The sequence below is a fragment of the Carassius auratus genome, chromosome 41 (assembly GCF_003368295.1).
Source record: "Carassius auratus strain Wakin chromosome 41, ASM336829v1, whole genome shotgun sequence".
NCBI lineage: Eukaryota > Metazoa > Chordata > Actinopteri > Cypriniformes > Cyprinidae > Carassius > Carassius auratus.
The window spans coordinates 22209119-22234187 of NC_039283.1; the positions used below are offsets into that span (position 1 = coordinate 22209119).

Genomic DNA, 25069 nt, shown 5'->3' on the forward strand with positions numbered 1-25069 from the left:
TGAAGTAGTTCTACTTCGTTACTATACATCTCTGGTTAAATCAAGACTTTAACTTATGTAGTAATTTTAATGCTAACCTAAAATTAAATCCAAATGTAAAAAAAAAAAAAAAAAAAGGAAAGAAAGTGGACACTGTTAGTCAGCTACTATATCACTGAAGCTGCATTAAAAAGAAGTAAAAAATACAGTTTCTTCAACCTTATGGTGAGATAAAACCACTTCTTTGTTCGTAATCATTGGTCAAAACCAAATTCCAGTCATGTAATCAAGCCATCATCACTGTTGATCACTTCATCTGGTCTGTTGTCAGAATCAAGCACTACAGATGATCCTCTGAGACACTCATAATCACGCCGCTGACAAAGCAGAGATTAGATTCAAAACATACATCTTATCGTCTGATTTGCTGGGCTAATCTGTTGCTATTCAGACCATGACTGAATGAGATACTGTTGGCTGAAAAGAGGGCCAGAGGGCTCTCCGAGCTGAAATTGGTCATTCCTTTTTTAACTGCGGCAGCCTGAAAGTCATTTCCATCAGCGCCACAGTGCTTACATTTCACTATAATGAGAAAAGAAGTCATTTGGCCCAAACCTCTGCATGTGGGAGGCTGCTGGCTCCATTGGCGGTCCGCCTGGCACTGCGCTTGAGACGGGCCTTCCAGAATGTAGCCGTTATTACAGAAGAAGGTCACCACGTCGTTCAGGTTGAAGCCGTCGCCAATAGTGCGGCCGTAGATAGGGCTGCCCGGATGACCACAGCTAACGGCTGAAACACAAAGGAGAAAATTACTGTTTGCATACACCAACTTACTCTGTAATATAACTACACTGAACTACTACAGTTTTCACTCAGAAATAGCTGGTAAATTTCACAAACAACTGTAAAGAAATGGCAAGTATCACACTGAATTCTTGTAAGTACAAAAACTGAATTAGTATTTTCTTGTAACAAACACTCCAATTACTCACTTTTAGTGTATTTTAATGCATTTATGTTTAAAAAAAATCTTTAAATCCAGCCATCATATGAACAATTAGTAATACTGATTTATTTTCACAAAGCTGAAGTACTTAAAACTTTCTTAATTTCAAGATATCACTGACAGCAGTAAAAGAATCAATAAAATGATTCAGTGATCTTATTCTATCAGATATTCGTCATACTGATGTAAACCAGTCATACAGTGAATTTGTGTGTCCCTTAAATTGATTCACTGAGAAGAGCCGGCTGATAAGAATGATTTGTTTGTGGACTGGGCTGCAATGTTTATCCTGCATACAGTACTTTTGATTCACTAAAAAGAGTCATAAGAGTCGTTTGTTTATAAACTGGAGTATATAGAAGTGCTGTTAGTCTTTAATTCTTCTAAAAAGAACCATTCAAAAGAGTAATTGGTTTGTGAATTGGACTGCACTGCTTGAAACATCTGAAACATTTGAAAATTTTAGCTATGGAAGAAATTCATATGAAAAATAACTGTGTATATTTGTGTTCTAATTTCAAACATTTTCTAGATCAAAAGGTTTTTTATGACGGGAATTCAGTCCTTACTTTTTTCTATAGGCATATTTCCATCAATTTGAAGAATTAGAATTTTCAATGCTCGACAAGAACATTTTCAATGCAGCTTGTATGAAAACATTTACCTAAGCAGCTTTGGATTCCGGCAATCATAAATAAAACAAAGCGAACATCCAAATCACCCACACAAAACCAGGTGGAGTTGGTGTTTTCCTTCATCAGATGTTTCATTGGAAACATCAGGATTTGTGTTTGATGCCTGTCGTGGGCTGAATAGGGGGTTTGTCTGCATTACATATCAAACTAATCCTCTTGGATGCAAACCAAACTTCCCCCGATGCGTATTACTCATGTACTGTGGAGAGAACTCACACACACAGGACGGGAGCAGACCGGACCAGTTGTGATCCTGTTGGCAGATGCGCACAGAGGAACCGATGAGCCGGAAACCTGGATTGCACTGGTAAACTACCGTGTCCCTGTAGCCGAAGTTTTCACCGATCACTTGACCGTTCACAATTCTTTCCGGAGAGCCGCAGTGGCCAGCTGGGGAAAAACATTGAGAACATATATAATATATACAACATATATAATGACAATTTGAAACGTTATTTGAGCAGCAAATTAGCATATTAGAGGGATTTCTTAAGGAACATGTAGAAAATTCAGATTTGATCACAGCAATAAATTACATTTTCAATACATTAAAATACAAAACAGTTATTTTAAATTATAATAATTTTTTTACATTTTACAGTTTTTACTGTATTTTTATATTATATATTAGTGAGCAAATCTATCTATCTATCTATCTATCTATCTATCTATCTATCTATCTATCTATCTATCTATCTATCTATCTATCTATCTATCTATCTATCTATCCTAGCAACATGCTAATAATGTTAGAAACATGCTAGTCACATGCTTATCATGCTAGAAACATGCTATTGACATGCTAATAACTTGCTTATCATGCTACCGACATGCTAGTAACTTGCTGATCAGGCTAGTAACATTGCTAATCATGCTAGCGAAATGCTAGTAACTTGCTAGTGACATGCTAGCAAACATGCTAATCAGGCTAGGATCTTGCTACTAACTTTCTTATCATGCTAGAAAAACATGTTAGCGACATGGTAGTCACTTGCTAATCATGCTAGAAACATGCTAGCGCCATGCTAGTCACTTACTAATCATGCCAAGAACATGCTAGTAACATGCTAATCACGCTTGAAACATGCCAGCGACATGCTAGTAACATATTAATCATGTTAGCAAAATGCTAGTAACTTGCTAATCATACTAGAAAAATGGTAGTGACATGCTAACAACATGCTAATCATTCTAGTCACTTGTTAATCATGCTAGAAAGAGGTTAACGACATGCTAGTCATTGGCTAATCATGCTAAGAACATGCTAGTAACATGCTAATCACGCTTGAAAAATGATAGCGACATGCTAGTCACTTGCTAATTATGCTCGGAACATGCTAGTAACTTGGTAATCATGTAAGCGACATGCTAGCCACTTGCTAATCATGCTCGGAACATGCTAGTTACTTGCTGATCATGCTAGTAAAATGCTAATAATGCTAGAAACATGTTAGGGACACGCTAGCGACATGCTAGTCCCCTGTCAATTATGCTACAAACATGATAGCAACATGCCAGTAACCTGTTAATCATGCTAGAAACATGCTAGCTACATGGTAATAACTTGGTAATCATGTTAACGACATGCTAGTCACTTGTTAATTATACTAATGGCATGCTAGTATCATGCTAGCATCATGCTAGTCACTTGCTAATCATATCAAGGACATGCTAGTCACTTGCTAATCATGCTAGTGACATGCTAGTCATTTGTTAATCATGCTAGATAAATGCTAGTAACATGCTAATCATGCAAGGAAAATGCCAGTAACACGCTAATCATGCTAGAAACATGCTAGTGACATGCTTGTAACTTGCCATCAAACTTAATACTTTTAAACTTTTCAAACTTTTTCAAACTCTCTAGTCAGGCAGCTTAAAACTTTCAGTCTAGGCTTTCACAAGCCAACCTAAAGTTTGTCTTAACTAACTTTTTTGTCTAGTTTGTTTTATTGCTTTTTTCTGAGTTTTTATCACCAACTTTTTTTTTATTCATTACATGATTTTTATTGTATTTTTATTTTTTTGAGGGTAATAAATGCAACAAATGCAGCCCCTAAAGATTAACTTATGGATAATAAGGAGTTAAGTGGATTCTGATTCCCAACCATAATCTTTATGTTTACAGGATACAGGATGATGTCTTACTTGGGGAAAATGCATTGTGTGGAGTGGTGAATAGAGATATTCATAATCCACCCACAGACAATAAGTGTTCAATCCCCACAACAGATACAATATCCACGCATCCAAGGATCAACACAACGGATCTGAAGACACTTTTTGGAAAAGTAACGCACGACACTGTTTTACTCAGAGATGATGTGATGAGAGACAAAGACTGATGGCAAATGGAGAGCTGTCAGGTTTTTTTTCTCTCAGATGTGATTGATGACAGAACTCAACAGAGGCCGGCACACTTCACAGAGCACTGAGTCCACTGAACTACTGAAGAAATCATTTCATGCTCTCACTTCCTTTTCTACTGCACAGGTTGGACAAGAAAGGATTGTTGTGCAAACACAACAGAGAATCCTTCCACAAGGACCTCCTAGTATACTGCCTACATAGACAGCTGCCTTTTAAGGTTGCATCCGAAATGAAAAGGAACATCATATGTGACTGAACATTCTACACTGGAAGCAACTTATAGAATTTGTTCAACAGCAGCAACAATAGCATGTTGTTGAGGTAACCCAGAAAAACTCTAATAAGTACAAAAATACACACATAGAATAAAACTGTACATATTTCATCAAATGTAATTATATGTGAACATTTTCTGTAGAAACAGCAGAGCACTGCATTAGCAATGTCAAGGTTACGGTTTCATTCCTAGGAAATGCATGAACTGAGATGCATAGTCTGAATATAAATTGTAGTATGTTTTTGCCATTTAATAAATTACACTTGTAATAAATAATAAATTATATTTATGTTAATTTACCTCACATTGTCACTACCTTGTTTTCATCAAGGATGCGGTCTTAGATTTATTTATTTTTTTTTAAAGCTCTTTAAAAATGAGTTTAATTTTTTAAGAAAAATACTTATTAATAACCACAGTTGTCAGAAGAAAAATTTTAATAATTTATACTGTATGTACACATTTTATGAAACTTGTAAAATACTTATGGTGTACATGTATAGTGTTTGCAAGCCAAACTATGAATTACTGTATAAATTACAGTGCAAAATAGTGAATTAAAGCACAGATTTTGGTAGTTCAGCTTTGGTGTATTAGCATTATATCATTTAATAAAATGTATAGTTTTAAGTTGTAAAAATATGCAATCACCAAACTTCCATTCTGCAACAGCTGACACATTTTCACATTTTTAGGGTGAATTTAGGGTGTATAGCTTGAATTGAATGTATGTCTCTTTGGACACAAGCATGTGCCAAAAGCATAAAACGCATGTAAATTTAATGACACTTTTTGAATAAAAGATACTTATAAATATTAAACGACAACTTTTTCATCATCTTAGATGGATATTTTCCAACTGAGAAACACCATAGTGTATTATGGGATTGCATCCTCCTTCAAGGTCAAAAAACAGTATTTAAGAAGGCATAAAAATGACGCTTTTTGTACCTACATAGGCAGTTAACTAGGCTTTATACTAGAGATTTTATATGTATGTAATGATACAAGTGCTGCATACAGCATAAACAAAAAAATTAAACCACTGTTGCTATAGAAATCCTGACAAAATGTCACAGAACTCTTCATATGGCCTTTCAGCCCCTGTCTCCATTAAAAGGTTACACGGATGGCAATGTGTGGTGATGTTTTGAAAGAGAGAAGGTTTCTGGTGTTACCGAGACAGCGCGTCTCCGTCCCGCTCCAGAGACCTGACGCCAGACATTCCCGTACAGTTGAGCCCACCAGAATGTAGCCCGAGTTGCAGGTAAAAATAGCTGTTGCTCCGAAGGTCGTCTGCGTTCCAATTTTCTTTCCATTAGGAGGAGTGGGCAGCTCTCCACATGAAATGACTGCAGTAAAAGAAAATAGAGCCCAAAATTAATCGACACACATCTTAAAGACATCATGTATGACTGATTTACACCCCCAATAATAACAGTAATAATAATAATTATATATATATATATATATATATATATATATATATATATATATATATATATATATATATATATATAATTATAGAAATACAGAACAAAATGAGGAAAATATCTAAAATATAATAAATATTTCTGAATTTATAAATCTTAATTAAAAATGATCTGATTTTCAAGTAAAAAAAGATATTGCCTCTTAAGAAGCTTTAACTTAACTAGCTAGTTAAAGCTCACTAACCCTTTAAAAGTGCAGCCTAACTAAAGTAAAAAGCAAATCTATGTTTAATCACTTTTTACATAAACATTAAATGTGACTATTAAATTTAAGAAGATACTTTCCAACTTCTTTAACTAACTATCTAGTAAAAGTTATTTTTTAATAGCTTGACTGTATTAGGTTTATACATTCAAAATGAAGTTGAGGAATTAAGTAGCAAGTAGCTAACTAAATAAAAGTAGAAGCAAGCTACTATATTTTATCATGTTTTATCCAGCCCAATCTCATAGCAGTTTGTACACATTTTACAAGGTGGCTAATGCATATGAATAAGTATGACCTCACTCATATGAAGTCATACAATTTTTTGAAAACTAGAAGAATTTCAACGAGTAGTAAACTAACTAAAAGTAGAAATAATCTTGTATGTTTGATCACTTTTTACAATAAAAATGTTACAAAAATTGACAAAAATTGAAAAATATGCTGCCCCTAAAAATGTTTCAATGTACAGTAACTAACCAGTAATAACCTACTACTACTTTAAAAGAGCAGTTTGGCTTTAAACTGAGTAGTTTGTGCCTTGGGAAGCAACAATTTCAAAGCAGCTTCCCAAACACTGTTCTTAGCTGCCCAAAACCAGCTGAAAATATCCGAAGCTGAACGCTTGAGCTGAGAAGAGATCAGGGATGTATTATATATGTGATACACTGTTCAGAAGCATCTACTCATGCAGGAGAACCATAGCAGCATCAACATTTCATCTGTAATCAACTTCTCATCATCTTCACTCCGATTGTTGTTGTTTTTGAAAATTGATGCCACAGTCTTCTCGCCAGGGTGCAGGATCCTGTCAGACGCCATCAGTCATGGAGCGCCTCTAATGTTTAGATTGTGACTCTCATATGGGTACCATAAACACATTCATCACATCTGTAGTTACAGCAGAATCACAACATTGATAACTCAACCATCGGAGGATGGCACCTGCTGATAGAGGACTGCAATAGTAACAAACAACTGGTTTTACTCAGGATTCTCCCCTCTTTCAACTTTGTGTTTTTATAATTGCATGTCAAAGGAATAGCTTATCCAAAAATGAATGAAATAAATGGATAAAACTGATAAAACTTTTTATTTTTATTTTTTTAGGTGAACTATTTCTTAAAAACAGCCTAGAGGAGACTATACAGGGCCAAATGTATTTCAGTAAATTAGTAAAATTAGTATGTTTCATTCCATAAACATATTTTAATTACAGAATACAATGGTGGTACGGGACAAGTTCGTATTTCTTTCTCTATTTGTCACTTCCTGGCAATTCCATAGAGCTTTTTAGCACAAGTGCAAAAATAAATAAATAAATACACACAAATACATAAATAAATAAAAATTGCCACTGATGCATGTTATGTGCACAATTATTTATATTCAATTGCTGTGCATTTAATTAATATAAAAATTAGATAAAACAACATTTAAGTGTTTAAGAAAACAAAAAGTATCATATTCTGGAAAACTGATGCAATCTAAAGCCACTGGGGAAACCACTAAATGTAATAAATTACTTTATTACATTTTACATTTAGTCATTTAGCAGAAGCTTTATACAAAGTGACTTACAAATGAGGACAATGAAAGCAATCAAAATCCACCAGATCATTCCACCAGGATGGAACATTTAATTTAAAAGGTCCGTAAAAGTGACTTTGTGCTTCTTTGGGATGGCACAATCAAGCGATGTTCACGCTCAGAACGCAAGCTTCTAGAGGCACATAAGTCTGAAGTAATGAATTTAGGTAAAGGGGTGCAGAGCCAGTGCTGGTTTTGTATGCAAACATCAATGCCTTGAATTTTTTGCAAGTATCTATTGGTAACCAGTGCAAATTGATAAACAGAGATGTGACGTGCATTCTTTTTAGCTCATAAAAAATTTATCTGGCAGCCGTGTTCCATTCCATTGCAATCCTACTTGCAATTTAACTCTGCATGCAAAATTTATACACAAGTCTATGTGCATTTGGTAAAAAAAAAAAAAAAAGGTCAGATTATTTACATTTGCATCCAGCAATCCAAAATAAAAATCTGTGGACAGAACCTTAATGCTATATGCATTGTATCATGTTCATGCATTCAATGAGAATTATTGTTTTCTGGTTGCACAATCCTCTCACTCGGATTCCATGTGCATAGCAAAGCACCTCACACGCTGCTAATCTTTAACACTTCAAAAAGCATTAGTCTTGCAGTCTGCCTAGACTGACCTTAAAAACTGGCCAGACTAACAAGGTCTAGGAATTGTGTGTCATGATATATATAGCATTAATGTTTGAGTAACAAATGAAGCGCATAACTCACTCTTGCAGCGAGGTCGCTCATTCCTCCAGCTCCACGTCCCATTGGATGAACAGTGAATGTGGGCAGGGCCAAGCAGATAATAGCCGGCATTGCAAGTAAAGGCTACTTTAGTGCCATATTCGTAACGAGAGCCATTGACGATCCTCCATTTGCCGTGATCCAGGGTGAAGGAGCCGATGCTAGGACACACCACAACTGAGAGGAAATCAGTAGCATGGTTAAAATGTTTGTATGGCACTTAACAAATGTGATTTACAATCACACAACCATTTTCCACTCACTTGGAGTCTTTTTTTGAAAATTCTGTCATCATTTACTCACCCTCCATTTGTTTCTTTCTTCTGCTGAATATGACATATATTTTTAAGAATATTGGAACCAATATTTTCATTACTCAATTCTTATATGTTGCTCAAAAACATTATTATTTTTTTTTTGTTATTGTCATTGTTGAAAAACAAAGCTGCTCCATATTTTTGTATAAACATTTTTTCAAGAATCCTTGAGCATGAGTTCAATAGAACATAATTTATTTGCATGAAACATTTCATAACAAATATCTTTACTTTCAACTTTTGATCAGTTTAGTGCACCCTTGCTGAATAATAATAAGGCCTTTCTCATAGCACTAGCATATAGATTAGTCTCAAAGCTAACAGACAAGGACTCACAAGCCACAAAGCTCCTATTTTTAATTCACGAGGGCCTTTAATATAGCTCACTGTTACCAGACATGAGCAGTATAACCATTTAAACCCTCAAATGTTTTGATGACTGGAAAGCAGGACGTCTGTCTCACCTGTGCAGCGAGGGATTTTATTGTGGTTGCTCCACGTGCCGTCAGCCTGACACACAGTGCTGGTCACCTCTTTAGAGGAAAGACGAAAGCCATCGTTGCAGAAGTAGGTTGCTCGTGTTCCTGCTGAATAATCAGCAGCCAGCATGCCTCCATTCACAGGGGCCACCGGGGGCCCACAGGACACAGCTAGAAAAGACAACAAGATGAGCTTGACTTTGCATTGAAACCCTCAACAAAGAACATGAAATTAGTTCACTTTCCTAATGTTTTCCATGAAGAATGGCACGACGTCACATTCTTTCAAACTAGTTCATGGAAATCAAGAAACTTTTGAGGGTGCAACTTATTGTTTCCCGCGATTAGAAAGTTCTGTTAATGCAGTTTTTCATGTTATATTGTCTGTGCTGTCTTAAAAAAAGTGGAAATGCGTGACTTGCAATACATGTCTCGCGGATAAACTAAACCCAAAGACTGGATTTAAAGAGAAAACAAAGACGGTGAAGCTCCAAATGCAAATAATGTGAATGTAATCTACCTGTTGTTTCACCCAATAATTATATAATACAATTTACTAGAAATATGAAAAAGATCTCTGAAGGGCAGTGAATATATTAAGAATTATTTCCAAAAACCTTCTTCAAATCTGTCCACTCCAAGTAACTACATATACACACACATAATAGAAAAGTATAAGATACAGTTAGTTTAAGTCAGAATAAAAATATTTAGAATATATGTAGAATTACATGTTGTGGTCCAGTCATTTTGACCTGGAGAGATTTTTTCCCCCTAAAAATGTCCAGTGCAAAATTAATGTTATTGCATTGGAATAAAACATAGTGACTTTATTTACACATGGAATAACAACCCCCCCCCCCCCCAAAAAAAATACTTTTGTACTTTTAGGGATTTCATATTCCACCTTGATACACTTGTGTTGAGTTGCCTATTAAAATCTGCTTAAAATACCTTAAAATACTGTATTCAATCAAACTTGTATTTCAATTAGCACATTTTGTATTTATATTGGAACTTATCTGATATGCACCTCAGTTTTTGAGTGAACATTGCCCCAAAAAAAAATAATAAAAAAAAATAAATAAAAAGGGCTCCTTACGAAAATCAGTTCCAAAAAAAGTTGACTAAAATATTAAATCCAATATTTGCTAACAATAAAGCATAATAAAGCATTCCAGCATTTACTAATGCACAACTAAAATCAAAAGTTGTGCTTGTTAACATTAGTTAACGCACTGTGAATTAACATGAACTAAGTGAACAACTGTATTTTCATTAACATCAATCAAGATTAATCAATTGTGTAATAAATGTATTGTTCATTGTTTGTTCATGTTAGTTAATACATTCATGGAACCTTATTGTAAAGCACTAACGTCTAAACTTACCAGCATTTTTAAAAGGCAGATCATTTTTGACCTGGAACACCAAATTAGGTGAAGGATTTTCAGCACGCAGCACAAGGAATAAGAAATGTCCATCCAAGAAACCCCTATACAGACACTTTCCTTTGCAATGGCAGTTTGTTAACATCAGCTTCCTCCTTAACCTATCCACAAGAGCTAGTCACAAAAGTAATTGGACCAAAGCATTGCTGCACACACACCTGCGTGGCTAGTTTTCCAGCAGATGAGGGCAGATGAGGTCATTGCCATCGATTCAGTTAGCGCTGAATGAACTTTGAATTAGCACTTTCCCTACAGAGACCAGGATGTGCAAAACAACTTATTTTCAAAACTAGTTGGTGGAGCAACGAAACAAATAATCAACCAGTCTTAAGTCTCAAGGTCTGCCGATCTGTCATAAAATCCATTAAATAGTCAAATCCACTTTCTTAATGACAGGAAGTGGCATCACTTTGAAAGGGAAACAAACATTTCTAAATATTAGCAGAGGATTTGTTGAGGTCACTCAAGTTTTGGAGTGATGTTAGTGGGTTTATGCCACTCTAAGACATCCGTCTGGTTTGATAAACTCACAGAAAACAGTTTATTACCAACATTTCAAAAGATAAATATCAAAATTTACTTCAAGACATCTGTGTGTAAACTAACTGTCAGTCCCTCAAGTTATCCCTTTATTTGCATTCTTCTTGAAATTGTTTAAATAATCAAGTTATAATTAATAAAGCTAACAAATAAAATGCCTGTTATGTTTTTTTTTATAAATTCTTTTTAAATTGAAACACCAACAAAGTTAGCATAGCAGGAATGACTCTCCAATGCATTTGACCTCATCAAGTAAGTATCAAGCATGGCAAAAATGTGTAATTAAAAGACATGGAAAAAGTGCTGGAGTTTGCTCAAAGCAAAATCAATATAGCGATGAAACTTAATTGGTTGTCCACTTACTGAGTGCTTAAATTCGAATCAAATGAATTAAACAAAACAACAGCACTTGTATTAATGCTAATACAAGCTTAGCAGTAAGCTTAGCAGTAAACCTCATTCGCCCGTCTTAATTAGCCGGAAACTACGACGATTGATCAGTGATGCTGGCATCTGCCACAGTCCGTCTTTACAGCAGTACAATCTCAATAATATTCCAAAGCAACACAATATGCCACATCTGGAAATAACCGTATCAGATATTCTAGTAATGCAGTTGTTTTCTTGATACTAGCTAATGAAGTTTAACATAAACAAATATATTGGTGTCTTCAGATGGGGTAATTACCTAAACATACAAAACTTAGATGAAATAGTTCACCCAGAATATTAATGTATGTTTTTTATTTTTGGGTGCCTTTTTAATTTATGCTTATTATATTGATATTGACTTTTATATTGTATAATGTATAATGATCACATCTCTTATCTAGCAATCACCAGCCCACTGTTTCAGAAACTATTAATTCAAAACCTTAAAAAAAGCCTTCAAATACATCAAATTCTCTTCTTCCTTCAGCAGATTCTCCTCCTGGACTGTTTCTAGAATTAGAACACAATGAGGTCCTGCTATCTTGAGCCGTCTGCTAATTCACTTTGTCATAGTATGAAAATCTGCTCAAAATTCATATCCTTTCTCAGTAACCCATTCACCCTTTATTATTTTGTTTTGCTCCCTTTTTATTATTATTGTTGTTATTTTCAAGTGGTGATTTATTTTTGATTTGAGTGAAGGTAATTGAACATGCCCCTTTGGGCTTTTTTTCCCCCTGACAGCAATTCTGTTGTTCCAATATTTGTTAAAGGAAAATAAAACAACTATTTAATATATATATGTGTGTGTGCATAATTAATGTCCTCATTGAGTTTTGCCAGTGAATGTTAAATCACACAATGTTTGTGCACAAGTGATTGTCAGTTAAATAACCTTTCACGGTCAACTCAAGGAAATGCAATTTTTGTAAACTCAAGAAAATACTAATAAAGACAACACCTTGACATGCCGGCAGAGACGAGTCCCAGGCCAGATAACCGAGCTCCGTTCTCTTGCAGACGGCCATATTTTTCCCGATGAGCCTGAAGCCGCGGTCACAGGCCCAGCGGACGACGCTGTTTACATGGCCGCCCGTCTGGCTGACCACAAACCCGTGCTGCGGAGAGTCTGGGGTGCTGCAGTACATCGCTACAGATGATAGAACGGATCATTAAGCACTCACACGATATCGACTCAACACATTATCATTACCACAGATAAATAACTGGCAACACTCTACAATAATCATTAAAACCAATATTGCATAATCATGACATTTTAAATTATTTCTGTGTACATTATCTGTACATAATTTAATGGGTTAATGTTGCAAATAAACAACAATACATTGACATTATATAATATAGATGTATTTATTGCATTGCATGCATTATTTAATATATATTCATTGCATATTATATTACAAAATAAAATATATTAACAATAAAGTGTTACTAAATATTCTGCCTAATCAAATTTACAAGTTAAGAATTACCAGTGTAAAACATTGAAATCTATATATTTGTGTATATATATATATTTGTGTGTATGTATATATATATATATATATATATATATATATATATATATATATATATATACATATATATATATTAATTACATATTATTAAATAAATTATATTAACAATAAAGCATGGCTAAATATTTCTACTGTAACTGTGCCTTTAAGTCTTGTTGCAATTATCATATCTACTAGTTAATTACCACCAGTGGGAAAATTTGAGCCCAGATTTTTTTCACATTGGTTGTGGTTAAATGAAAGAATCAAGGTGTTTTATATAGATTATGAGCTGAAAAGCATGTGCAACAAACATACATTTCCCATCATTCTCTGTGTTGTCATAGAATGGATACATATCAAGTGGACAAATGTGCATCCTTTGCTTTTCCTTTTGTTGCTTTAGCACTAAAAACATCCTGTGTCTGTCAATAAAAATGAATATGAAATTGCACAATGCATCTAAGGTATGTTATTCGTTCACATCATAATTACAACTTCTGAATGTTTCCCAGGAGGATCTGAAAGCAGCCTATGACTTCTTTCACACATCTTGTGTCTGCAGCAGGTAAGTGTCATTTCATTACATCTTTTGCAATAAAGTAAAAAAAATGTGAGTGAATTACTTACCAGTGTTTGAAACACATATTTTTGCTTCATGCAGAACCAACATGCAGCGACAAGCACAAAACAGCACTTTCTACTCAATTCAGGGCTGACTGAAACCACAATTTGAGCAGTGCACCTCCTCCTCTATGTACTGTATATTGAATTTAATGTATAAAATTTAGAATACTTTTTCTGCTTTTTTATTTTAAGGGAATACTGACATGTGCTAATGCAATGTGTTTATTTTCTATATATTGTACAGCCCACACACTTGAACTTTCTGATGAGATGTAGTATATGTACATTTATCTACCTCGAGTGAGCATTTTTATGCACATCTATCATGTTATTTTTGCACAGCCCCATAATTTGCATGAAAGATGTAGCTGGAAACTGGCTGGTGTGGGAGTTCAACGCACACCTCTGTTTGCTGTTTTCCTTACAAGCTGCTAAGCAGGATGTGTTCAACAAGCCTGACATTTGAGGTCTAATATATTTTTTCTCAAACTTACTATAAAATTAGTTTAATGATGAAATTACATTCTGCAGAATTATAGGTCTATACAGTTTTTTTTTAAGCAACTTCTATTATATTTCCTGACTCCAAAATTACACAAACATTTGGACACAAACACATGGACAGATGAGACACAGACTTGGACGAAGGTGACATGGGCATGACAGACAAAAGGGCACGAGAGACACACATAGAACTGAAAGGATATAACAGTCGGGGATACATACTTTGATACTCACCCACGTAAGTGATACGAAAGCCCTTTTTGTTGGTGCCATGATCAGATGACCAGCGGAGAAACAGCTGGTGACCTGTGGTGGTGATGTTGAAGGGCACGCTGAGATCTCCGCTCAACACAGCCAGACTCTGACTGTAAATATTGGGCCCTGCAAAAAATAAAACATTTTGGCATTTTTTATGTAAATAAAAAAAAAGTAAATAGTTAAAAGTTATGTACAAGGACAGTTTGAAGAAGTTTGCAAACTGCTTATTCAAGAGATGATATGCAATTCAGAATTTAATGATGTCATCGCTGATGGTTTGATTTTGACATTCCGACAGAATCAATGCAACATTTAAAAAATTTAAGGAACAGTTTACCACAAAATTTAAATTTGCTGAAAATGTACTCACCCTCGGGCCATCCAAAATGTTGATGAGTTTGTTTCTTTATTTGAAACAGGATTAGACAAATGTAGCATTACAACACTTGCTCACCAGAGGATCCTCTGCAGTGAATGGGTGCCGTCAGAATGAGAATGCAAACAGCTGATAAATACCTCACAATAATACACAAGTATTCCACACCACTCCAGTCCATCAGTTAACATCTTGTGAAGTGAAAACAGTGTTAAAAAAGAGTGGTGTGGATTATAGTGAAGTTTTTTCAGCTGTTTAGACTCTCATTCTGACGGCACCCATTCACTGCAGAGCAAGAGATGTAATGCCAAATTTCTCCAAATCTGTTACAATGGAGAAACAGACTCATTGTCACGTCAGTACCTTGGATAAGGGAGAATATTTTTAGCAAGTTTTCATTTTGGGGTGAACTATTCCTTTAACAAGAAGTTTTCCATATGTGGCAATGAGCAAAGAAGATTTCTCTGTATAAATTCATCATGTGGAAACGTCCTTCCTATGGGATTTAACCGATTTAGTTTTAGACACTGGGGAAAGAACTCCAAAAATTGCTTTTTTTCGGCAAAACATGAATACAAAATCTGGCCTGAGAAAAGAAAATTGGTATTGCTTCTCACTTCCTATTCTACTGGCTCTGCAAATGCCATGGGCATTAATGAGCATTCAATCAATGAGGAGACATAGGGCAATTTGCTGATTGCAAGCACTTAAGTAATTAGCGCTAATGACACTCAGAATGTATTTCGCATTGTCTTTACCATCGCTTTGCTATCAAGAAATACTCCAATCTTTCTAGCGTTTTGCATGTCTGCTGTTCCTAAATGAGGATTTTTGAGTGGGTATAAAAATATTTATCTCGTAACGGTCATGGGTCTAAAAAAGCAGCTCTGTTATTTCTCAAACACATTCCTGAGGCTCATAATTTCATTTCAAATTTTCAAGAAAAGCGTCAGAGTTACGACAGGCCAGAGAATAATGACTGTAATATTCAGGGACACAGTTGCACGGGCTGTCAGATGATGCCTGAATATGAGAAATAATTCAAACCCACCATCAAAGATCTCCAGAATATCAAACTCTTTCTCCGTCTGGAAGAGTTCAAAGTGCAGTGTGATGTTGTAGCCCTTCTCTACGTTGATCATCCAGGAGCACATCTGAAGGTTGGGGTAGTTGTCAGGATAACCTGGACTCAGGATTATTCCCGTTGAGTCGAACAGAACTTCATTGTCAGGACATTGCACTAGGAAGAAATCACATGACCATGTGTTAAATAGTGCAAAAACCAACCCAGTTGGGCTCAATGGAAAAACGTGTCTGTGGTGACATTTCTATAAAATTATCACAACATGTTGATTTTTGCATGTTTCATGACACTTTTTAAAAGTAAAATGTCCATAGAGCTGTACTAAAACTGTTTAGTTTTATCAGAAAAAGAAGAAGCTTAAACTTGCAGCTTTTAAATACAGTTGCACATATCATTCCAGTTTGGAAAATAAATGCACAGCAAGTGGCATTAAAAGATCAATGCTCTATCATGAAAATAATGTACCACCTACACTACATCCGACCCTAAGCCTTCAATAGTGTTAGCAAACATGAAGCTTAATCAACCGTGACATTTTCATATGCTTCTACATGTCTAGGAGCTTTTTCTTTTTTGTGTTTCACGAGTCTTGTAACAGGTGTAATGCTGTATCAGGTGCGCTACCGAGCAAGCTTACTATCAGAAAAGTCACATATGGACCTGCTTATGTGACGCAAATTAAAAAATTTATTAGTTTACAAATCATGAATTACTGTAAATGTGTTTTTGAGGTCATAACATTGTATTGTGCAAGGAACTGTATCAATTAATTTTGTGAAAAACCATAGTTGTTGTTATTTTATTACTACAAATGTTAACTTTAGCTGAAAGCTGCAATAAATTATATGCATAAGAATGTTTCTTAGTTTAAAAAAAAAATGCATGTAGGCTTTTTTTTTTAAATGAGACATGCTGGCAAAAACACCATCTGAAAACAAACCAACCCATATAGAATAAACTGATTGCATGACATTGTCACTATGTTCTATGCTCCCCCTGAAGAGCACTTGTCATGTAAACCTTATAATCAAGGTTTCTCACCTCATAATTTACTTTTACCCAACATGATGAGAAGTGACAAGTTTCCTGTAATTTTCAGTAATTTGCCTATTCTCACTAAAAGTAAGATGTGACATCTCAATCACAGTCAACAAGAACATTTTTGCTTAATACACACTAATGTTGAGTGCATTTTTTAACTAATGTGCAGAACTGCATAATGCCACCGAAATACTGTACAAAGCTGCTAAAGAATACAAAATAAAATGTCACTACTCTTTAGAGAGAAATTTTAACTTGAATTGGTCACAGGAAGCTAAATTAGAATTTAAATTTGTATGATAGGAACAGGAATTTACTGAATTGTAATTTGAAGAAAGCATTTTGAACAAAATTGGCAGTTCTTTCACCCTGGTAATTTATTAAATATGATTAAACGTAAAGACTTAGTGTTTCTAGTTTTTTCTCAAGGCTTTGTCCTTCTAGATAAAAATTATCACAGTGCATTTGAATGTCAATGTACTGGAACATTTAATTGCAAGTCTGCAACACTGTTTGCCACCTCAATTCATATTCTCCTTTAATATTAAAATCATTCATTCTAAATGTAATTAATATACTTACTAATAATTTGGAAAGTATATTGTATACTGTATTTCCAGTAGAACAGCACAATGCATTTAAATGTCAAGGTATTTCAATGAATTTAAACTGACTCAGTTTAAATGTAAAAATGTAGTTAATTTGCTTAAAAACAGTACTAATTTGCTGTAAAATGATGGGACATACTAATATAAAATATGACAATGGAATTTTTTAAAAACTTTTTTCTTTTTAGTTATAAATTACATCAATGCACTTGCCTCTATTCGTATTCAGGAATTTGACTGCAATTTAAATAATGTTCTGAATGGCACATAATCATTATGAGAATGTGGGCGAGCATATCTTTAGGCACTCACAGTTGTGAGAGTTACTTCATGTGGTTTCATATGATGTTTTAAACACAATGACTCACAACGTTGTACTGCAGTTTTCTTCATCTGGACGTCCAAAAGAGCCTAACAACTAGCGGCAGAGCTAACGACGTGAGACGTAAAAACAGGAAGAGCACGGATACAAATTAGACAGAGTGCTGGCAAACGAACCTTGGCAGACCGGAGGAGGACCATCCATCTGCAGTCGCTCGCCCAGCCTACAGGTCAAGATCTCGCTCCCGAGCAGCCTGAAGCCTGGCAGGCAGCGGTACCTGATGATGTCTCCTGTTGAGTAATTACACACCCAGATCTTTGCTTTTCAAGTACAACTAGCACTCGACAACACATTAGCTAATTAAGACCTGACCGCTTACACGCTTGTGACAGTAATGATGACAAATGCAGAGCGTCGGGTGTTAGTTTCCCAACAGAAAGAGGCATTTTCTTTCACATTAAATAAGGAACGCTGCATTGCGAAGGTGGGCACCTTGGGAGCGTCTCTTTAATGAGGGTTCGATGCATGATGAATCTATGCAAACAGATGATCATCAAACATTCCTCAGTCTTACCAATTTGGAATTCATCATCTTCAGCCAGGATCTCTGCGTTGGCGACGCGAGGGGGAGGTTGACAGACACGAAGTTGGTAAGCTGCGAAAGGAACGAGACGAGTGAGGAACGTGATGTTTAGCTGCTGGTTAAGTGATAACGCTTTGAAAACAACCCACACAATGACATCTTAAATCATCACACCTGTCACCTAAACGTACGAGTTTTTCTAAACGTACAACAAAATTATGAGCCGCCACTGCATAGTATGAATCCCAATCAAGGGTCATCGCATCTGCCTTGCCAAAAATTATTATGTCTTACTGTATAATTGCAACAATTTATAAAAGTTGACCACATCTATTGAGAACCTATTACTGTTATGAATATTATGATAACAGTCACTAATGAGATATAATATGTTGAGCTAAACATGTTGTATGCCCTCACTAAGACACATAACTCATAAATGATAAGATCTTGTTGTGAGGCAATACATATAAGAATATGGTTCAGTATCAAATTCAGTGGCCAATTCATTTATTTTTATGCACATACAAAATGAGATATGACTAAAACTTCAAATAAATACTTGAATATAAAAATTATTCATATTAAATGTAATAATACATTTTCTAATAAATGTAATACTTCTCTGGAATTATAATGGTTATTGGGGTTAAAGGGTTTAATAATAATAATAATAATAATAATAATAATAATAATGGTTTTTGCTTTTTTAATATTAAAATTATTTATTTTAATTGTAATCATTTTTTTAAATTTGCTAATAAATGTAATAATTTGCTGTAATTATTAATGGAAAATAATATTGTAAAATTTAACGAAAATGGCAGAATGGGAATATATTTTCACATTTTCTTAAGAAAAAAAAAAGCGATGCTTGTGATTACGAAGATTAACAGAATATGAAGATTAATAAATGCATTTATAGTACTGGTTAAGAGTGAATAATAATAATAATAATGATATATATATATATATATATATATATATATATATATATAGAGAGAGAGAGAGAGAGAGAGAGAGAGAGAGAGAGAGAGAGAGAATTAGTGTAATATTTAATTATTAATTTTAACATGTAAAAATTTATGTTGCTAATAATTTGCTGTAGTGATTCATATTACATATAAATCATTAGAAACATTGAAGAAAGTTTATATCATACATTTTCTGAGGAAACGTTTCTTGTTTATGCAAACTGTCGACACAGTGAACAAATGCAAAGAAGATGAATAGAGTTAAGGATTTATTGAGTTTAAGCACCTTTATATGTATTAGATCTCAGTATCTTAACATCATTAAGATTCACCAGCTACCAAACTGCTAAATGACCTTTGTAATGATCGTCGCTGCCACTGACAAACAAAAACACATTTCATTTTGAATTCATCGTTGGGAGAAAACAGGGACACCCAGAAACACTCTGAACATGAAAAACTCAGCTGTTACTACGCTAACACATTAAAGGCAATTTCAGACCAGAGAATGGGTATTTTGGCAGCTCTGGGACCACAACCATCTTATTTTATTATCTTTTAAAATTCTAATCAGCTTTGTGCTTTGCAGCACTTGACATATCTTCCTTATGCTCAAGCGGTTTACTGGTGAACTTCAAAAGCATCAGCAGAAAATATGCTAAAGCAGATGTTAGCGTCCTTTATTCAATAACAGTCTCCCATCACAATTGCAAAATAGATTAGAAAAGACCAATGGGGTTCAAAGGTCATCTGTTGTGTTCAGATGCTAGTTCCCCTGTTAAAAGCACTTTAAAAGCATAACCTACTGATCTGCCTACATTGATAGAATTACAAAGCATCATACACAAAGATTATTGCAGCCGGACACATTTTAAAGCAGCATTGCATGTATTTTTTTATATATATAAAAAAAGGATATTTCATAATTGATATTCGCTCAGTGAAATATAGATTGTGGAAGAGTAAGGAGATATTTGCATCAAAACAAACTTGAATTTCAATCAAAATCCAAAAGCATTGACAGAATTGAAGCCATTTCTAAATAAAACCCATGCATGTCATGTTTGAGTATTGTGTTGCTAGCATAGCCACATGCTAAATGCAAATCAGTTTTTGAGTCTCCATACAAAGAGTGCATATCTGTTTGCATGATGCACACTATGTAGAGCATTTCAAATCACCACTAATGAGGATCCATAACAGCTAGGATGCTGTCTTAGAAGCCAAATGCCTGTGTTTTTTCACACCTGCTCATTCGGAAATGGCTGTTATTACGGATGATGGAAGTTTCCAAACATATTATAGCGCCATCTAAATGTGGCAGCTGCAATAATCGAAGCCATTTTCCCGAAGACACAAGTAATAACATTTTAGCCCTTGTGTTTGAGAGCAGTAAAACACAAAACAAGGGACCAGAAAGCAGCAACGTGACATGCTAAACATGCGTTCCAAGGCACACAAACCAGAAAGTTCCTAATGCAATTTCATGCCACAGTTTGGGTTGAATGTATGTACATTCATGCATACATACGGCATAAGTAACATATTCTGTGGGCGTGAGGGAATTAGCCGGGATAATCGAGCTGACAATAAACAACTATAAGCAATCTAAGCCGTGGTGAATGAGGAAGGAAAGCTGTGGATGATTCTGCTCACCATGGTAACGCAGAACAAAGAATCCGCTGGTGCTGAAGTCGCTGTGGAACTTGAGCAGGATGTGATTGGACGTGCTGGAAACGGCCTCCTGAGGCGAGCTGCCGCTGAACTGACCCATCTGTGGGGACGTTTGTTCAGGGCCGTCCCTATGGGAGACAACAGATCTGTTCAAACCCAGATATGAAACATTAAAAGCCTTCTTTGACTAGTTCAGTCTGCTGATATAATACTTAATCCAGTCTCCATAAGTCGCTCTCCCACGTCTGGAGGTTACGTGTCGGGGATCTTATAAAGAATGTTTCTCTTCTCTGCAGTGTGTGTCAGACGGGCTTCAAAACCCTGAATAGACAGCCTGAAATAGTGACTTATACTGTCAATGCAAATGACCGTAGTTCTCAATCAGTTCCAAATCTGAAACAGAATATTAATTAGGGAAACAGTTTTATATAATAAAGTCTAATTTAGTGAGCAGTGCAGCAAATTATAGCTTCTGTTGTGGTTATGCAAAATATTTTTTGTTAGATAGTGAACGTGCAATCGTCATTATTATTGGTTTTCAATAATATTATCGATTTGACTGAACTGAAAATGACGGATGAGAACAAAACTGAATTGAGGTGGAAGATAAGGCCGCTTTAGAGCAATTGAATCATCTTTATTTGATCAATCATATTTGAAGTATTCTGCAAAATTGAACTGAATTGAGCTGAATAATGACAGGGGCCCAGATTTTTGAATACAAAGGGCCAAAAAACAAACTTGATTTGAGGATCGCAGCCAGAAGTAAATGTTGCATTATATCCAAGAATATCTATGTATATTAAATTGCATTCAATTGTTAAAATGCAAATTTTAAATAGATTTAAATCAAATTCAGTAATATTTTTAACATTTTAATACAAAAAAGTTATATAAAATATCAAACAAAAATATTCAAATATTGATCAAGATTTGCTTGCCATTGGCCTCACCCTGGGAATTAACCAGGCTGTTTTTGCTATTGGACCCTGAAGACCTCTGTATGTAAATTACTCTTTCCATAAAAATTATTAACAATTGCATAGAGCTTTGAATATGCATTGATATGTACATGTGGGAGGTCATACATTATTGCGCTTAAGATAAATGATTTTTGAATGAGCCATTCCTGGGGAAGGACTTAGAAAAGCAGGAAAAATCCTATTTTCAGTGAGGTGAACACAGGCATCTACATTTTGCTTTCGCACCAGCCGCTTGACACTTCAACGTTAATGTTCAGTCAAGGAGGAAATATACGGAAGATGGAAAAGCACAAGAGAAATGTGTGAAACTAAACAGATAAAAGACTAAAATAAAGTGTTATGTAAGTCTCAGCTAAGCAGCATTAGCACAAATGCATTTTTCATGGACGAGGACAAACTCTCTGTGGAGTGCTTGACAAATCATTTTGATAAATCCAAAACTAGACATATAATCAATTTAACTGATATATTTTACACTGCTCTAAACTCACACTTGGTTACTGGTTCTTTTTACTGATAATGGCATCATCTGATTTCTAAACAGCAGCACTCAACAACAACATTCACCACTGAACTTACAGTATTTATATTAATAATAGTAGTAATAATAATACAAAAATAATGAATAATAATGTACAAGTTTATTTTATCTTAGTTTTGTCAAACAAGTTTAATCAGTCTTATTATTATTTTTATTATTATTAATTGTTGTTGTGAATATAAAAATATAACTATAATACATATATTGTTCATCATTGGACATTTAACAAACATAACAATAATTCTATTTATTTTTTAATACAAAATGGGTTTGTAATGTAACAAAATAATTAATTTAAAATGAAATAATTTATTGAATTACTTATAAATGTGCTGTAATTATTAATGGTAAATACTATATCTAAAACTTTAGAAAAAAAATGCAGCATTAAAATAAAACAAATAAATAAATACATACATATCAAATAAATTAATATATGGCAATTGTGCAAAAGTTTTTGTTTTTTGGTCTAATGGTTTAAAATTATTTTCATTGTTGTGTGAAATCTAACTATCAAGAAAAGCAATTATGAATTTGATTAAAATAGTTATGCATGACGATTATCAGTCTCTGACACACAAAAATAATTGGTATCAGTCAAAAAAATAAAATAAATAAATAAAGCCAATGTTATTTTGTGAGCATTGCACTCATGTTGATACACAGCTGTTGAAGTCTTTAGGTGAGAAGTTCTTATAAAATACTTGTAGATCTCGTACCAGATGGTGATGTAGTCGTAGATGGGCTCGGTGTTGAGCACGGTGAAGTTGATGTGAATGCCATTGCCTGGAGGTACTCGGATGCTCCATATGCAGTCTTTAAGATTAGGGTAGTCAGCCGGGTGACCCGGAGAGTAGATGGTCCCATTGAGGGCCGTGATATTACCACCACAAAGTGCTGACAGAGGGCAAATAAAATCAAAATGCAATCAGCTATTTGTGGAGAATTGCAATGCCTTAAATATAGCTGCAACAAAAAATAATGCAGTGACATAAAACATCATAAGTCATAAGTCCTCTAAAGCCCCGCATTGTTTTTAGCCTCCATATATGGTCCATATTTTTCCCCTGAACATCTCACAGAATTTGCAAAACATGACAGTTCAATTAAAAGCTGGTTTTCTGTAAGATGGACTCTGTACCTTCACAGCGAGGCACAGGATGGTTCCAGTTGCGGCTGATACCATGCAGACACGTGAGCGACGCTTCACCCAGCAGCGTGTATCCCAGAAGGCACTGGAACGAGATGGTCATGCCCACTCCAAAATCACTGCCAATCACCACACCATTCCGAAAGGGCCGTGGATCCGGACACCTCTGCAGTTCATACGCTGAATAATCACAGAGCAGTGAGAGGCCAGGACAAACACCAGTTTCAATCAGTGCTGTTACTGTTAACTAAAAATGCTGAAATAAAATATTAGATGAACAATTTTAATGTTAACAAAATGATACTAAATACACTAGTGAAATAAAATCACTAACACTGAAATAAAAATAAATGAGAGCTATAGAGAAATACAAAAAAGACAAAAGCACTTAACAAAATTACTAAAATTCTAATAAATAAAAAATAATAATAATTAAATAAATAAAATATATGCTACTTCTATATATTTATCCTATAATAGCATATAAATAAAATTGTCAGACTCAAAATTAAAGCATCCAAATGTGCCTACTGTATGATACCTAGTTTAATGAAAATTTTCTTTTTTTTTAATGCATTAAATTCAAGAGTCTTCCATAGCTTCAAGCTGCTTTAAACATGATAAAATATTTTTAAATATTCGATGAAAAACATAAATTGTAATTGCCTTTGCAATTACAGGGTAACTGTAACAAATACGTTTAAGCACTGAAATGACTAAACCTGAAATAGATATGTAAAAACACACACACAAAAAAAACTAATAAAAATGACAAAAGTATATTAAGTCACTAAAACCTAAACTAAAATATAAAAATAAAAGCATATTTAAAATATTGATAAATACTAATAGTATAGAAAAAATAAAAAATAAAATCACAGAATAAAAGCAACAAAATTTATCCATAATGCCTATTTTACTGAAAATGTATGTTTAATTATGAAGGAAGGATCTATTATAGCTTAAAGCTGCTTCAGAAATCATTTAAAACAAAGTTCGAAAATAGTTTAGTAAACGTATTGTCCGTGATGTGGCAAATGCTTAGACAATAGATGTATTTTATACAAGCAAATCATAAAAATAAATTATTTAGAGAACATTATTCATCCAAAATGACATGTCTAAACTTAGCAGTCTGACCACACACACAACAACAGAACAGTGTCACAGAAGCAATACATATTTTGTGACAAGTTTTTTTTGTTTTGTTTTTGTTTTTTAGCTTATATTTTTTTTACTTCAAAAA

General features: G+C 34.4%; 1 protein-coding gene across 3 annotated transcripts in view; it reads right to left on the bottom strand.

Moving 5' to 3' along the window:
• The window catches only part of LOC113059293 (CUB and sushi domain-containing protein 3-like), a 215314-nt gene that overhangs the window by 43206 nt on the left and 147039 nt on the right, over positions 1-25069 (bottom strand). For 2 of the 3 annotated variants that reach the window (XM_026227680.1, XM_026227679.1), the window contains exons 42-54: positions 23815-24003; positions 23393-23570; positions 21132-21277; positions 18493-18573; positions 18095-18208; positions 15915-16103; positions 14452-14610; positions 12540-12728; positions 9141-9326; positions 8342-8536; positions 5506-5679; positions 1897-2070; positions 595-768 (exon numbers count right to left, since the gene is read on the bottom strand). In XM_026227680.1, the coding sequence (XP_026083465.1) occupies positions 595-768; positions 1897-2070; positions 5506-5679; positions 8342-8536; positions 9141-9326; positions 12540-12728; positions 14452-14610; positions 15915-16103; positions 18095-18208; positions 18493-18573; positions 21132-21277; positions 23393-23570; positions 23815-24003 (2148 nt within the window). The remainder of the gene's footprint in view (positions 1-594; positions 769-1896; positions 2071-5505; positions 5680-8341; positions 8537-9140; positions 9327-12539; positions 12729-14451; positions 14611-15914; positions 16104-18094; positions 18209-18492; positions 18574-21131; positions 21278-23392; positions 23571-23814; positions 24004-25069) is intronic. The other variant, XM_026227681.1, reaches the window with a different exon arrangement.